General features: G+C 37.2%; 1 protein-coding gene across 1 annotated transcript in view; it reads left to right on the top strand.

The window, feature by feature from the left end:
• MIB1 (MIB E3 ubiquitin protein ligase 1) overlaps positions 1-17,681 on the top strand; it is a 97,176-nt gene that overhangs the window by 70,183 nt on the left and 9,312 nt on the right. The window contains exons 13-19 of the mRNA XM_043444356.1: positions 1,633-1,765; positions 3,711-3,797; positions 5,443-5,604; positions 7,709-7,890; positions 9,628-9,820; positions 14,344-14,422; positions 17,301-17,414. Of these exons, the coding sequence (XP_043300291.1) occupies positions 1,633-1,765; positions 3,711-3,797; positions 5,443-5,604; positions 7,709-7,890; positions 9,628-9,820; positions 14,344-14,422; positions 17,301-17,414 (950 nt within the window). The remainder of the gene's footprint in view (positions 1-1,632; positions 1,766-3,710; positions 3,798-5,442; positions 5,605-7,708; positions 7,891-9,627; positions 9,821-14,343; positions 14,423-17,300; positions 17,415-17,681) is intronic.

Here is a 17,681-nt window from a genome sequence, read left to right as displayed (position 1 = left end):
CCACTGAAGGCTGTCTTTTAAGTTTTGATTCTCAATATGCCTTGGGTCATTAACCTGTTTGAAAATCTGATAAAAGCTATAAACTTCCAGATATGAGTACAATTTTAGAGATTCGTGGATCCTCCAAAGCATGTTCTCAGATGTCTTGGACTCCTACGTGGGATTCATGGACCACTGCCATTAAGGAAACATGTTCTGCATCACGTTAGACTTCCCTGGTGGCTCAGATGGTAAAGCATCTGCCTACAATGCCGGAGACCCAGGTTCAGTCCCTGGGTTGGGAAGATCTGCTGGAGAAGGAAATGGCAACCCACTCCAGTATTCTTGCCTGGAAAATCCCATAGACGGAGGAGCCTAGTAGGCTACAGTCCATGGGGTCGCAGAGTCGGACACGACTGAGCGACTTCACTTTCACTTTCACTTTAGTTTCATTATTTTAGAGATTCAACAGTTTCTTTTACACGCATTCTTATTCTGCATCTTCAGACTGTTTCTCCATACGTTTAAGATATTTCTGTTTCAGATTTTTCTCTCCTGTGTGTCACCTTAGGAAAAACTATCCCAATATGTACCTTACTGTTAACTTCTTGCCGTTTTATACTCTATTGACACAATTTTAAAAGCTTTTCTGCATTTACTTTTTTAGGTGTGGGGGAACATTCAATATCTAATACATATATCAGTGTTGTCTGTGCCAAGTCCAGTACTGTTTATAGAAGACGTTCATTATCTCAGGAGTCAGTCTTTAAAAAAAAAATTAGTGGACAGATATTAAGGGAAATTTTCCCCAAACTTTTCAAAAATTAAAAAAAAATTATTTTTAGATTTTTTCCTAATTATGAGTTGTCTACACAAAACCTTTGTTAGGAGAAGTTACTGATGAATGGTAAGAAAAGTTGCTTCTTATTTTACTTTCCTTTTTGAGGGTAGGCTAGCCTTTTCTTTACAAAGCAGGGTTTCTCAGTAATTAGTTCCCCTGATCTAATATGGTTTAATGGTTTATGGTTTAATCTTTGGTGCTGTTTAGGATAACTTACTTTCTTTTTCTTTTTTTGCTTTGGAGATATTTGGTTATCATATTTAAATTTTAAATATTTGAGTACCATTTTGTGTGTTTCGATATCAATTAGATTTAGCACTACTAAATGACATTTATCAGGTTTTTAACTCTGCAGAATTCATGATAATCTGCCAACCACATAAAATTTGTCTTAATTAACACTGTTTTCCCCAGTTAACTCTTGTTACCTGGTTGTTCTTCATTAACATTTTCATTAATATATACTACTCTAATTGAACCTAAGAGATTTCACAAATTCAAACTATGTCCTTATTAGGGTATATTTCACCTTTGTTTTTTTTCCCTTTCAGAATGTTCCCTGTTGTAGCACTCCCATTCTATTTTGATTCTACTCTCCAAACAGTGATAATTTGTTTACCTCTTAAAATGTCAAAGGGCTGTTGTGCATTTGAGATTTAGAAATTTTGAATTTCTGTTTGTCTCTTAAGGGCATAATTTTCTTTAAAGAGGAATCTTTTCATTTGCTCTTTAGAGTTTCTTTTGAATATTTTTTTAAAGAAAATAATAAAATATTTAACTAAATATCAAATAAATATAAATTTGCCTTTCAGCGCAATGCGTGTTTTACTGTCTAAATTACCGAGACCGTGGATTGTGGATGAGAAGAAAGATGATGGTTATACTGCCTTGCATCTGGCAGCCCTTAATAATCATGTAGAAGTGGCTGAGCTGTTGGTGCATCAGGTAGGAAAAGCAGTTCAGTAATTGTTAACAATTTTGGGTCATTGCTAATCATTGGTTTATCATTACTTCATCAACTACTTATGGATGAGATGGTTGGATGGCATCACCGAGTCGATGGACATGAGTTTGAGCAAGCTCCAGAGTTGGTGATGGACAGGGAAGCCTGGTATGCTGCAGCCCATGGGGTCGCAAAGAGTCAGACATGACTGAACGACTGAACTGAACTGAACTACTTACTAGTAGGTTACAGTAAAATCCCATGATGATGCAAATTCAGCTGTGGTATGAATTTAGTCTTCTGCCTAACAGTGGTGCTTCAGTGGAGGGAAGTAGTAGTGGGGGTGTGGGTAAGGTGGGTGTGGATCCTTCACGCCTCCAGTATTCTCTCTGCACAGTCTTCCCGAGTTGGTCCAGCAAAATAGGCATCAACTTAAAGGGATTTTCCAGAATCACTGCCACTGTTGTGGAAGTGTCACTCAGCTACATCATTAAGAACCAGTATGCTGATGTCTAAACCAGTGTGGTGAGTTGCTACCAGGTGACACCAGGCTGCAGTTAGGACCTAGGGACTCAGTTCTCAACAACTGCTGGACCCCTTGAACCTGTGACTGGATAGCGGGGTAGGCTCACCTTAGTTATTTCATTTATCTTAGGAATAAGATACCTCTACATTTTTATGAGCTTGGATTTTGAGGGAAACATATTGATTGCAATTTTGATGTTTTGGTACATTCAGCAAAATTTTTAAATCCTTCAGCCAAGCATATGCCATAGGGAAGCTCTAAAGTTTCCAAAGAATTACCTGTGACTCCTGACTTCAAGGAACTTACAGTCTAGTTAAGAAGATGAAGTCGCAGGGAAATTTAGTAGATAGTACATTATGTGTAATTAGGTCTTAGATCATAAGATGGACAGTCTGTACAAAGACATTTAAAGAAAGAAAGTTCAAAAGCTAAACTGCTTTTCCCCTGCCATTGTAAGCCTTTATTATTAAAGTTAATTCTCTTAGAAGTGTTGTTAACTATGATAAATTCCTTTTCATCCAAAATCCAAACTACTGACCTAAGCCAGTACCACACTGTCTTGGTTTTGCTTGGTCGCTCAGTTGTGTCTGACTCTTTGTGACCCAATGAACTTCAGCCCGCCAGTCTCCTCTTGTCCATGGGAATTTTCCAGGTAAGAATACTGGAGTGAGTTACCATGCCCTCCTCCAGGGGATCTTCCCAACCCAGGGATCGAACCCAGGTCTCCTCCATTGCAGGTGGATTCTTTACCAGCTGAGCCACCAGGGAAGCCAGAGAATACTGGAATGGGTAGCCTATCCCTTCTCCAGGGGATTTTCCTGACTCAGGAATCAAACTGGGATCTCCTGCATTCTTTATCAGCCAATTCTTTATCAGCTGAACTACTAGGGAAGCCCACTGTCTTGGGTACTGTTGCTGTCTAGTAATCAGTAACTGAACTGAAGTAATAACTGTAGTAACTATGGTAATCAGTAACTGAAATCAGTTGGAGTACGTTCTCTAACTTTGTTGTGTTTTCTCAGACCTACTTTAACATTCTAGGTCTTCTGAATTTCCAAATTCAATATGAAGACTCATTAATACATTTTCAGGAAGTACTTACTTAAAATGAGCTGATTATGTCCGTGGCTCTGTAATGGTGATTAAAAGGGAGCTGTGTTTGACTCTGTATTGTCCTTTGTCCTATAACTGTCCTTAGGTGGAATCACCACAGTAAAAATAGTTTTAAATTTGCCGTTCTATTTCAGAAAGTTTGCTGTCCCACCACTTCTTCCTGCTCTCCACATCTGTTACCATATATTCCAAGGTCTAGCCCTTGGAGGGGGCGTGGTCTGCAGCGCCCAGTGTTATGGGTTCCTCATAGAGAGAGAGTTTATGTGCTTCTCTCTTGTCACATTTAACTGTAAGTCTTGTTCTTTCAGGGAAATGCAAACCTGGACATCCAGAATGTGAACCAGCAGACGGCCCTCCACCTTGCTGTGGAGCGGCAGCACACGCAGATTGTGAGGGTAACGTGTCTACTAAAGTGAATCTTGCCCTTTTAAATGATATGTTGTTAGGCTTCTCAGAAGGCGTAGTTAGAGGTAAAATTATGATTTTAGGCTAGTATTTTACATCAGTTGGGTAAAGGATTTTAATTTCTAATAGGAAAAATCTTAACTCTTACATTCAAAGTTTTTATAATTTTGTTGTCAGATTTGTAAATTCTTGGAATATTAAATCAGAGAATTTCAAAGTAACATATACATTTTTAAAAAGTATACTCCCTTTTAACTTTTATAATTGAGAGTGAACTGTAATTAGAGGCTTTGGCTAGACATTTGCCAGACATTTCAAAGAAGCTGGCATACGTATTTTTATTTTACTAATCTGGTGATTCCAGATCAAATACTTGAAAGATGATCTGTTTAAACTTTTTGTAGAGCAGTGATTCTTAAAGTCTGGAGGCTGAAGCAGCAGCAATAGCATCACTTAGAGCTTTGGCAGAAAAGTAAATTCTTGGGGCCCATCTCAGACCAACCAGAGCAGAACCCCCAAGGGTGGGAACTAGCAATCTCTGGTTTTACAGGCCCCCATGTAATTCTGATGCAGATTTAAATTTGAGAAACAGACCTACAGAGACGTTTTATATAATCTTTTTGAAACACAGTGAACAAAAAAAGAGCAAAATAGTAATTTGCCAAAACAGGTAGGACTGTATGCTTGAGATTGATTTCTTTGTATGGTGTTTTTCTCAAACTCTGATAACATTTGCAGAAAGGTTAGGGAACTCGTTAAAGCAAAGTTTTATGTTTACTGCTTAAAATGTCTGTTGAGGTATATCAATTATGCATTGTACATAAGAGATTTTAACTTAGCAAACACTTCACATTTATAATTATTTAAAATTCTCTTGCCAGAAATTCTTCATTTCTCTGATGTTTGGACTTACAACCCTTATAACCATACATTTGGAGAAAATTGACCAAAGGGAATGGAAAAAAATAAATGCATATTTCTTTAAATAATAGAAGAATTTTGAGTATTGTGATTTGGTCCTATTGGAAATACTTAAAATATACCAACTCACATATCTGAAATTAAAAGGAGAGAAAAAATGTCCTGAATTTCCTCCAGTTATTTTGATCTTAGAGTAGAATAATTAAGCTGCATATTGGTTCTTGTTTCTTTCTGCTGTCCCTGATTCAGTATGTTTGAATAATCAAACTCATCATTATTTGTAAGGAGTCACAGGGATACAGAGTGGTGGCAAGCAAACACATAAATTAACTTTTGTGGCAGCTCCGTCAGATAGGGCTCTCATACTGTTACTTTAATTTTTTTCAGCTTTATTAAGTTATAATAGACAGATGGTAATTGTATACGTTTAAAGTGTACAACTTCGTATTTTGATCCAGGTATACATTGTGAAATAATCACCATAATCAAGCTAATTGACAGAGCCACCATCACACAGAGCTTGTGTATCTGTGTGGTGAGAACATTTACAGTCTGCCTTCTCAGCAAATTGTAAGAACACGATACAATACCATGCAATGGGGGTGCTCTCCAGAACAAATTCATCTTACGTAACTGAAACTTTGTTACTTTAGATGTATTATAATTTCTTGTATGTGGAATATTTTAGGAAAAAGAGACATTTTTCTCTTCTAGCTTTTGGTCCGTGCAGGCGCCAAGTTAGATATTCAGGATAAGGATGGGGACACTCCTCTGCACGAAGCCCTGAGGCATCACACTCTGTCTCAGCTGCGGCAGCTTCAAGATATGCAGGATGTGGGGAAGGTCGATGCTGCCTGGGAGCCATCCAAAAACACGGTGAGATAATTGTCACTTCTGTGCCAGGAGGAGCATCTTTTAATGCAAGGTCTTACATTTATGGCTCACTGAACCTGCATCTGATCAGATATTTCATCAGAAGTACAAATGTAGGAATTTAGTTTATGAGCTAAACACTAGTCAGTACTGACTGTATTGTTTGCATTCTTACTAAAAGTTATTTGGTTCTCTTTATGCAACTTAAGCCATTCGGATAGGAGGGCTGTGGTGTCTTGTTGTGGTTTGGGGTTGCATTTCCTCATGACTACTGGTATTGAACATCTTTTCATTTGCAGGTTTACCACCCATGTATATTTGACAAAGCTGTCACTTCAAACCTTAATTTATCATGTTGTTGAGCTGTTTTCCTACTACCAATCTGAATCAAGTTCCATATCAGATATGTGATATGCACATACATTCTCCCAGTCTGTGGCTTGTCTTTGTATTCTTTTAATGGTATTTTTTGAAGCAATAGCTTTTTTTTTTTTTCCCCCAGACTTTAAACTATTTATTTTGAATTGGCGTATAGCCAATCAACAGTGTTGTGGTAGTTTTAGGTGAACAGCAAAGGAGCTCAGCCATATATATACATGTATCCGTTCTCCCTCAGATCCCCTCCCCCCTCCAGTCTGGTACTGACATTGAGCAAAATTCATGTGCTATACAGTAGGTCCTTGTTGGCTATCTGTTTTGAACATAGCAGTGTGTACCTGACCTTCCCAAACTCCCTAAGTATCCCTTACCCCCAGCAACCAGAAGTTCATTTTCTAAGTCTATGAGTGGAAGAATAGTAATTTTAATGAAGTCTGATTTAGCAATTTTTTTCTTTTATTGTTTGTGTCCTGAGAAATCTTTGCTAAATCTAAGGTCACTAAGGTTTTTTCCTGTTTTGTACTAGAAGTTTATAAAGTTTGAGCTGTTACACTTAGGCCTGTGATTGATTTTGAGTTAATTTTTATATACACAATATGAAGTATGGGTCATCTTTTTTTGCTTGTGGATATCATCATTCCAATCCCCTTTGTTGAGAAAGACTCTTTTTCTACTGAATTGCTTGTTGTGCCTTTATCTAAAATCAGTTCTCTTCTGTTGATCTGTGTCTTTAGCTCTGTAATGCCAACACACTATCTTGATTACTGTAGCTTTATAATAAATGTTGAGGTCAGTCCAACTTTCAGCCTGTTTTTCAAAGTTGCTTTACTATTCTAGGTCCTTCATCTTTCCATATGAATTTTAGAATCATTTTTAAAAATGTAAAAGGATTCTGAGACCAAAGTGTTTGCTAATTGCTGCCTGTCTTTCTGTATGACCTTGGGTAAATACTCTAACTCCTATGTGCCTTGTTTTTCTCATTTTAAAAGGAGGGGAAGGGAGTAACTACCTCCATAAGGTTGTAAGGATTAAATGAGTTAGTTCATGGAAAGTGCTTAAAATAGTTCTTAGTCCACTGTAGATGCTCCATCAATGTTAACAATTATTATGACTATTTTCACACAAGATGCGTGAGTCAGTAGCTCAGATGACAGTAGAACTTGAATTGTCTCATTCTCCACTTTGGGTCTTAATTCCTAGCTCTTGGTTCTTTTCTCAGTTATCTCTCCCCTTATTGTTTCAAATTGGTTGCTAACAGCTCCAGGGCCAAGTTGTTAGAAAAGGGAGTACTGTTTCCTCATATCTCAATCAGAAGTTCCATTCTTGAGTCTTATGGGCCTTTATTGACTTGATTTAGATTATGTGTCACCCCTGAACTAAGCACGGATGAACTGGGTATCTGACTGATTTGGACCTTCTTTGGGTTCACTTCTGAACCTGGAGGATGGGTCAGTCCTCATACTGTACACCTGAGGACACTGGGGATGGGTGAGAAGGGGACTGATACTAGGACTGCACCGCATGAGTGTCCATCACGTCTCGATAGTGTGTATGCTCTTCCCAGACATTTTCTTATTCACACATACATATTCATATATACATGCATACATATATACGCAAGCACTCACACCACACACACACACATATATGTACGTATGTATATTTGGTGATAAGGAATGATAACAGATTCCTCAGGGGGAGAATAATGACTCTTTTCATATGATTTCAGTTAATAATGGGCCTTGGTACCCAGGGGGCTGAGAAGAAGAGTGCGGCATCTATTGCCTGTTTTTTGGCGGCTAACGGTGCTGACCTTAGCATCCGAAATAAGAAGGGTCAGTCGCCACTTGATCTCTGTCCTGATCCAAGTCTCTGCAAAGCCTTGGCAAAGTGTCATAAAGAAAAAGTCAGGTTTGTATTATTTATTTTCATAAAACCTAATCTGTGCATGAAGTATCATGTGGTTTCACAATTAAGGACTTGGTTCTTGTCATTAAACATTTTAGTAGTTGTCCCTTGAACCTTGTACTTTCTTTCTTCTCATAATTTATGTGTAGTGATGAAATGACACCTCTTTGGAATCCATACACAGAGCTGTGTTATAGGGAAATTAATATAATGAAGTATTTTTTATTGAAGTATAGTTGATTTACAGTGTTATTTTCTGATGTACAGCAAAGTGATTCACTTACACATAAATATGCATATTCTTTTCCATTATGATTTATTACAAGATACTGAGTATAGTTACTTGTGCTATATAGTAGGACCTTGTGTATTTTATTTATTTTTTATTTTTTTATTTTTTTATTATTATTATTTTTTTTCCAGTGGGTTTTGTCATACATTGATATGAATCAGCCATGGATTTACATGTATTCCCAATCCCGATCCCCCCTCCCACCTCCCTCTCCACCCGATTCCTCTGGGTCTTCCCAGTGCACCAGGCCGGAGCACTTGTCTCATGCATCCCACCTGGGCTGGTGATCTGTTTCACCATAGATAGTATGACCTTGTGTATTTTATATTGAACATGTGGTAGTTTGTCCCTGCTAATCCCGAACTCCTCTCATTTACCCTTTCCCCTTTGGTAACTGTAGGTTTGTTTTCTGTGTCTGTTTCTATGTCTGTTTCCTAAGTCAGTTCAGTTTGTATCATATTTTAGAGTCCACGTAAGTGATAGATGATATTTGTCTTTCTCTGACTTATTTTGCTTACTGTGATAATCTCTAGGTTCATTCATGTTGCTGCAAATGGCATTACTTTATTATTTTTTTAATGGCTAAGTAGTTGTACATAGAGGTATATACATATCTTTAAGTATATTCTTAAGGAACATAAAATTCTATTAGAGAAAGAGAATGTATCTAAAAATATATAGGTAAAGGCACTGTAATTACTGCAGTGATAACTTAAACACTGGGTTGTAAGGGAAACCACTTTGTGTGTGAACACGTGAGCCTGCGTTTTCATGAGTTTCTGAAGATTGCAGTAGAAGCAGTATGTCCCTCCTCTGTAGCTGTAGTTGGTTGTGCATGTGTATCTGTGTCGTATATATATATTTATGGATGTGTTCTGCCTTTCTGGAATAGAATCTTTATGCTCCTTAAGGATAAATTTAAAGAAATGTCAAAACAGCAGCTGCAGTGACCTATTTTTCACAGTTCCCTGTCCGTTGTGGACTCTGATGATGCTTCCTTCTGTCTGTACTTAGGGCAACTAACATGGGCTCTAGGTAGGATTTTTGTTTTTTTTAGTTTTTTTTTTTAATTTTTGTTTTATTCCTATGTCCTGTGTCTTCCTCAGCTGGTTCTGTGTAGATAAAAAAAAGGTTCTGAGTGAAACTGTTCATGTTAGTTTTTTTTTAAGCTAATGTTTTTGACTTCTGTGTTAGAAGATTCACCCTTTTTCACTGGGTGAGGATTTGTTCAATTGAAATTTGAATCGTGCTATATGTACTAAAAAAATGCAGAGAGGTAGAAAAATGTAATGTATACCGTGTTTCATATATGATGGTAAAGCTTAGTTTTTAAACATAGCTAAAGTTTTTATGCAAACAAATGATGCTCTGAATGTTTTAAAACATTTTAATTAATGAATCTGTAACATATTCTGATAGGTTTGATTAGAATTGTTTTCTTTTATTAGTGGTCAGGTGGGTTCTCGAAGTCCTTCTATGATTAGTAATGATTCTGAAACCTTAGAAGAGTGTATGGTGTGCTCTGACATGAAGAGAGACACTCTGTTTGGCCCATGTGGGCACATCGCTACCTGTTCCCTGTGTTCTCCGCGGGTCAAGAAATGCCTCATCTGTAAAGAGCAAGTTCAGTCCAGGACCAAGGTAGTATGTTTTTCATACAACATTTTACTATTTTTTGATCTTTGAGACTACAATTAATGATAAGTAAGATTATATGATGCCGTGTGTCTGTTTTAATTTTGTTCTTCCTAAGCAAGATCTAAACGTGGGAACGTATTATTTATACATTTATCAAGACACCAGTTGAAACATGTAAGATGAGTTAAAAATAAAGTTGTCTACTATTTTGCTTTCAGAGTCCCTAATCACCTAAAGATGTGTTTAATTCCACTTTGTGGTTTTAGTTACTTGTATATTACACCTTTTTTGAGTGCATGAATTGTTTTGTATTCCTCTTTGTAGAAGACCAGTTGATTTTTTTCAGCAGAAGCACATAGTCTGGATTTATTTGATTGTTGTCATGGTGTTCTTTGTTTCTGTATCCTCTGTATTTCTTTGAACTGGAAGTTAGATCTCACGGCTTGACTAGTATCAACTTGGACATTTTTGGAAAGAAAACTTTGTAGATGATGCTACTCATTTGATGTTGTGTCCCACTCTTCATTAGGCAGATGATGTCTGATAATCCTGTAATTCTTTATCTCATCTGACTCCTTTTGTTTTTTGAGAAGCAGATTCATTTCTGAGTTTCTGGTTTCTTTCTTTTTTTCCCCATGTAACTTAGTGCTTTATCATCTTACTCATTTTAGTTTATGAAATAATTGATTTTCTTTAGTTTTTCTGAAGTGAGGTTTAAGTTCTTACAAATAATTTCTCTCAAAATGGGTAGCTTAAATCAAAAGATACTGTGGTTTTCTTTGGCTTCATTTATGAAGGTTATACACTTTTTCTCGTTCCCTTGTTGTTATTCTTTTTATTTTTCTGTAGATATTTCCTAAGCTATACATTAACATCCATTATTAGCAACAAGTTGGCACTAATTCTCATGATGAACTAGCTGGCAGTGACTTGAAAGGTGAAATCTTGTCAGTGCTTCTTGCATTTTCATAGGGCTTCTTCTAAGACTATGTTTTTTATGATCCAAATGACTATATCATTGGTAAAATTTTAGGCACAGGAAAAAGTTCCAGGAGTTATTTTTGGGTGAGAGGTATTGGATTAGTAGTACGTATGTAATTGTTTAATCTTTATATTTTATTTTATTTTTTTTGCATTTAGTGTACACATTTTTATTTAGTGAACACGGACACTAATCAGCTTTCTCTCTTAAAATAGGTTATGATAGATTTCTCTTTCTATTCTCACACATTTTAACATTTGTTTAATCTGTTTATAAAGGGAAGGAGGATATACTGGGAGCACTCACTGAGTGCCAGGCACTGTGTTGGCATTTCATATGCATTACATCGGTAATAAATTAATAAATTAACTAAATTTATTTATAAATCTATTAATAAATTTATAAATTTAATAAATTAATGCTTTAATAAATTAATTTGAATCGCTTTACTTGGTATTTATAATTTGCTTTAGTTACCTGCTGACAGAGGAACAGTTTGGGAAAGAATCTGAAAGAATAAAAATTTTAGCCATTCTCTTGTTTTTAGATTCTGTGTATTCTGCTGTTGTGCTTGAAACTTTTTGTTAGATTAAACCCTATTTCAAAAATGTTTCTTGAGCACTTGTTTTATAACCAAGACAGAGATGTATATGATAGTTCCCTGCTATAAATTAGTAATCTCTTGGCAAACTATGACTGAAGAGTAAAAGCTACTCTTCTGTATAGGGATGTCATTGGTGCTTTAAGAGAGATGTGAAGTGAGCTCAGATCCCAGGGTTGTGTAAAGCGGAGTCTCATCTTAGAACTCTTATTGATCCTCTAGTCACTCTGGTGTTTTCAGTTGAAAAAACTGAAGCTCAAAGAAGTACAGTGACACTTGGGTCTTGAACTCAGTTTTCTTGATTCTTAAGTCCCTATTCTTTCCTCTGTGTTACGCTATACAAACGAAATTAAAAACAATGTCTACAAGAGAGGGTTGACAGAACAGGAAGGTAGAAAGGAAGGAATATGTTGTTATTCCTTTTTAGTCCAGTTCTGAACTCCAGGAATCAGAAAGCTTTCTGTTTGTATTTTAAGTTACAGAATTTTCATTCCTGTGCAAAAGTGCAAAAACTTACACATACCCTCCCAAGAGGTTTGTCAGGTTGGTTTTGGAACCTTTGAATATATGGAAATAGTGACCCCAAGTGGCTAAAGGATCATGAACATCTTCATGAAGATAAATTGTAAAACTATATTTGAATGAGGAAGAATAAATGAGCTTGGTCTGTTTAGCAATTAAAGAAATACAAATGTGAAATTATGAACTATTATTAACTATTCTCGTCAAATTAGCAAAAACAGACTTCAAAATTTGCTGGCCAGGGAAGTGGGAAATGAGTACTCTCTTAACACTGCAGTTGGCTGAATCACTGGGTTCACGTTTTTCTTTTTTTTTTTTGAGAGACCATCCTGACAATATATATACAAACCTTTACAATAAACATGCTTTGATATAGTGATTCCACTCCTGGGAATGTAACCTGGGGAGAAAATCCAGAAGGGCTAACATGTATGCTTGCAAAGATCTTTTTAAAGAACTAATAGCTGAATGGGTAAGTAAGTGATTATTACATTGGTTTGCTAGATTATTTTAACATCTTTATAAACAATTCAGATACATAGACAGTTGTGTTGGGAATCAGCACATCTTTTATATAGTGAGGAGCAGAGAATCATCATGTGTTAGGCACTGATTATATATTAAGCATTGAACTAAACACTTTACACATAGTATCTAGTTTATTCTCTTTTTTTCAAAGGTCACATTTTAATGTTTGGCCACTATTTAGCACATATAATTCCTACAATATTTATATGAAGATACCCCTCACATAGAGATGGCTGTATCAGTCAGAATTCTAGCTGCTGATGTTTGGGATTTTCATTTCTTCTTTCACCTAGATTGTGCCTACTTTTCTTTTTAGCTTACCAGCCAGCAGATAGCTAACTTGCACACCTTTGAAACTTACCATGGTCCTCACACCTTCCTTTAGAGAAACGAAAGACTTTCTTGGGAGCTATGAAAAATATACCTGTCTCCAGGGTGTGGGTCCGTTAGCCACTTTTCCAGAGTCTTCCTATTTTTGTTCCCCTTCCTGTGGTTCTGCTGACGTACTGCATAGTGTTAGCAGCTTGGGGGCTTAAGGTTATCGTTTCCTTCTTTGTAGTCACATCTTGAACAGGCCTAAAGCCTAGATGTGTAATTGTAGACTTGGAAAGACCACCCTCGTCTTGCATCTTATAAGCTGTAGGAGGCTGAAATTTGTTTCTTTCAACTGTTTTAAATCAAGTTAGAAACTTAGCAGATATCTTAGATTTCTTCTTCTCTATTCTGTACATTTTATTAGTTACCAAGTCTTCTTAAATATTTCTCCTGATTCTTCTCCTCTATCTTATTCTGTCTTACTTCAGATATCCACCCCCTGCTCCCCGCCCCGCTGCCAATCTGATAGAATTTTTCTAGGATATACCTGAATAAGGGCCACCTAACTCCTCTCCCTGTCTTCTAATTGACTCTTACTACCTTGTGAAGAAGGATTGTTCTTTATTGTTCAGAATTTTTAAAAGCTTCATCTCCACAGTGTTAGTAACTTGTTAGTACTAGAGCTGGAATTGGAATCCAGGAACATTAAGATTCTGCCCAACCACGTCTTACTGCTTCCCACGAAGTTAGTATGTCCACAGCAAGGTCTAAGTTGGGACGGTCCAGTATTCAGTTGTTGAGGTGAAGAGGTGGACAGTATCGTTAAGTGACACAGGTAGGGGTGAATGTGTGTCAGAAGGAAGGAGAATGAGGGAAAGGTGAATGTGGAGCCAAGGGTGGTGGGCAGGTGGGGGTCAGAGAACCAGAGCAAGCTTAAGAAATCATTATACATGCAGAACGCAGATTAAGTGGAGAAGAGGAAGAAACACTGAGGGAAATCATGAATACTCTGTGGAGGGCTGTGGCTTTAGAGATCAGGGGAAAGACTAGTTCAGAGCTCTGGGCTTCAGCCAGTGGCTGGGTGGGGAGGGCCCATGTTCTGGAAAAGGATGTGCTAGGTGGCATTCCTCGGATGTGGATCAATAAACCCCTCCTCCTCTTCAAGCTTTAGCAGTCTGGCTATTCTGGTTAGGTTTTTATGAATGTTAGATATCTATCTTATCTCAGTCATTTGTCCTTTTAATGTTTCTTTCAAAAGTAGTTTAAGCAAAAAAAAGAAAACTGAAGTCTAGTCTGTTCTCCCTGACCTTGGAGGAAGTAGAATTTTCGGTGTCATTCTTTAGGACAGGTAGGGAGACTGAAGTGGGACGAGGCCAGCTTAGCTGGGGTGTTTAAAAAAATGTGAAAATAAATGACCAAGAGACCAAATAGAGGACAAAGGAGAAGCCTGTGGTAAATTCCTCTGTGTGGAAGAGTTTCCTTACAGAGGAGCAATGCATTTGGATACAAAAGGAGCTGTTAGAGTCACTCAGTTTATTTGTAGATGTTCACGCTTATGCTGTACCCTCTTTTTCGCAGATTGAAGAATGCGTGGTATGCTCCGACAAGAAAGCAGCTGTTCTTTTTCAGCCGTGCGGACACATGTGTGCTTGTGAGAGTAAGTAGCCCAAACAGAACTTCCTCAGAATTATCATAAAAATAGAAAGCGAAACAAATTATACCTTTGAATTTTTTAAAAAAGTAACTCATGAACAGAGGAGTCGGTGGCCTCTGGGACTCTCCATTTGTTCCCTGCACAAGTGTCACCACTGTCCCTCCTTAGTCCTGAGTGTTAGCGAAGGCTGGATGCGCTGCATTCCCCCACTCAGCTTTTTATTTCATTTGTGTGTGAGCACAAATGAAATAAAATGACGTCTTCTCACATACAGGAGAAATTTGTTTCCAAAAATGAACGTTGAAACATTTAGTGTGGCCTTTTTCCATGAATAAAATGAACACGTCTTCATTTTTCTACACCTTTGTGGAACCTCCTCCTGTGTACACTCTCCACTGCTGAACCACTCACAGCAGCCATTCAGGGCAATAATTTCTGGCCTTCTTTACCTTCCTTAACCTCTATGTCAAAAGAGCTTATAGGAATCTTTTCTTTATGGGGGTAATATTAAAATTTAAGAGGCGTTTTAACCTTTGCTTTTACATATCTTCCTTGTTCTTTGCAAGTTAATGTATTTAGTATTAATGTTCTCCCTTTTAATTTTTACTTGTCAGTGAAGGATTTTAAACATGTTTAACAGTTTATACTTAAATGGGCCCAAGCTAAAACATGGTGTTTCCTCTTATGAAATAGTTCAGTCACTTAGGTGTTGGTTTTTAATATAAAATCTGACAAAGTAACAACTGTGTGATAGATTAATCTCATTGGCACAGATTTGCTTTAAATAAACATTGAGGGTTTTTTTTTTTGGCTGCTTTTCAACTAAGAAATGATCAAGGTTTTCTGCTGTAACATTCTGCTCCAAGTTAATTGTTTCTGTTTACCAGAGACTGGTATAATGGCGGTTATCAGCTGTCAGAGGCCAAGAAGAAAGAGAATTCTGTCTTAAGTAAAAAGAGCTCAGATTATGCAAGTTTTCATAGCCCAGGAATTAGCCAACATTTTCTGTAAAAGGTCAACTAGAAAACATTTTTGGCTTTGTGGGCCCCGTAATTTCTGCAGTAACAACTCAACCCTTTCCAGCTGCTTGCCTCTGCCGTTGTAGTGCACGAACAGCCTTAGACAGCATGTAAGCAAATGGGTGGGACTGTTTTCCATTAAAACTTTATTTATAAAATCTTAGTGACCAGTTGGGTTTGGCCTGCAGTCTGTGGTTTGCTGACCCTGTAATAAAGCTGGTTATAGTTAATAGTTGGTAATGTGGACTCTAGAGCCTTAGTGTAATATTTTCCCTCAGGAATTCCCCAAAGTTTTTACATTATTTTTGCTTTAGAATATAATGAGAGCAACTGCTGATCTTATTGAGTTCTTAATTTGTGCCAACCTTTGTAATCTCTTTTTGGGTATCTCCTCGTTTATTTTCATAAGAAGCCTAAGAAGTTGATTTCTTTCTCCATTTTACAGATATATTGTTGGTAAACATATATTTGCTAGGGAGGCTGGACTTGCGGGAAAAATGTCCCTTTCTCCAGGAGTATGCAGGACAGCAGTTGGTCCTGTCTCCACAGCACAGTAATCAAGGAAGGAGGAGCTACAGCCCTTTGGACAGGCTGAAGAAAGATTTTTTATCAATAATATGACAACCTAACTTAATAGTTACGGGAATTTGAAATAATTTGTTGTTGTTCAATTGCTAAGTTGTGTCTGACTCTTCTTGACGCCATGGACTGTAGCCTGCCACACCCCTCTGTCCTCCACTGTCTCCTGGAGTTTGCTCAAATTCCTGCCCATTGACTTGGTGATGCTATCTATTTGAAATAATAGTGACTACGTATTACATACTCAGGCTGTTAAATAAATTCAAGAGAAAAAAGTCTGTCCTCAGATTGAAGACAAATCCCAAACCAGTTGTCTGCTAGCAATAGCTCCTACCTGGTTCATCTTGCCTAGGCCAGCATCTGACCCATCTCTTTTTAGGCCTTGGCACAAGATCGACCTTGACAGAGCATCTCTGTCCACCAGCATCGGCACGGTTGAGAGTCTATGACCCCCTTGTCCACACTGGTGATTTTTTATTTCTTTAAGGTTTACTATTGTATCATAAAGATACCCTGCCACAGTTTTTGTTATTTTTCCTGTTTTTGAATTGACAAAGATACTTGGTACCATAGGCTAAGATATGGAGTATACTTTTATAATAAATGCTAATGGGAAAGAATGTGTTGAAGCACTATGTATTATTTTATATTAATAACTTTAGGTGTAACATTAATAGTCCATAACATAGAATTGTGCCTGAGAATTTCTTCTTTGAATGGGAAAGCATTCTACCTCTAATATAGAGGTATTAGAAAGATAGTCCATTATGATGAATTGTCCTGACTGCTAGCATTAAAAAAGTATTCACTAAGCAATTTCCTTGTTAGATTGCATCAATTTGATAGGAGGAAGAGAATTGTATAGTATATTTTAGGAATTTAAGAGACTAGTGATAAAATACTTACAAAAGAAAGTAGTTTTTAAAAATAAGGTTGGCAGCCTTATAATTCTTGTTATAGTAGTTAAATTCATGAAAGGTCTCTCCCTCCTTTATTCTTAAGCCTTGAGATCTTGAAATATTCATGTTACATATTTTTAAAAATTTTTGAAACTTCCCCTCAGTTTATTCCAGTGCATTAGAAAATGCTGTTACTTTCATAACGGTGGGCTTTCTACTTTAGAGGCTGCCAATGAAAAATAGGCTTTCTTCGGTAGGTGACATCTTGAGAAGGTAGAATCGTGTATCGCTGTGACTTAGTGTTTATCTCACTGTTAGATGAGTGGAGCAAGGCGGCCCCACTCATGTTTTCTTCCGTGAGACGTGCTGTGTTGCCCTTTGCAGACTGTGCCAGTCTGATGAAGAAGTGTGTGCAGTGTCGGGCGGTGGTTGAGCGAAGGGTGCCCTTCATCCTGTGCTGTGGGGGGAAGAGCGCCGAGGACGCCGCCGATGAGATCTGTGAGTGGGTTTGCTTCCTTTGTTGGGACTTTCATAGACACGCCTTCTCATAGTGTATTGTACTGTCTGCTTGTAAAACAGAAGGTATATGACTTGACTCTACAAGGAACAGGTATATTATAGGAAACCTGAAATTGTATTTTTCTAACTTGTAATATTTTGGAGCTTTAAGCATTAGTCTTTTAAGGAAATATCCTTGTGTGTTTTATAAAAGTATTGTGTTCTTAAAGATACTTTGGCTATTTTTAAGATGAAATTTATTGTGTC

The sequence above is a fragment of the Cervus canadensis genome, chromosome 23, assembly GCF_019320065.1.
Source record: "Cervus canadensis isolate Bull #8, Minnesota chromosome 23, ASM1932006v1, whole genome shotgun sequence".
In the NCBI taxonomy this organism is placed as follows: Eukaryota; Metazoa; Chordata; class Mammalia; order Artiodactyla; family Cervidae; genus Cervus; species Cervus canadensis.
Note: the sequence above shows the minus strand (reverse complement) of the source record. Positions and strands in the feature narration are given on the sequence as shown.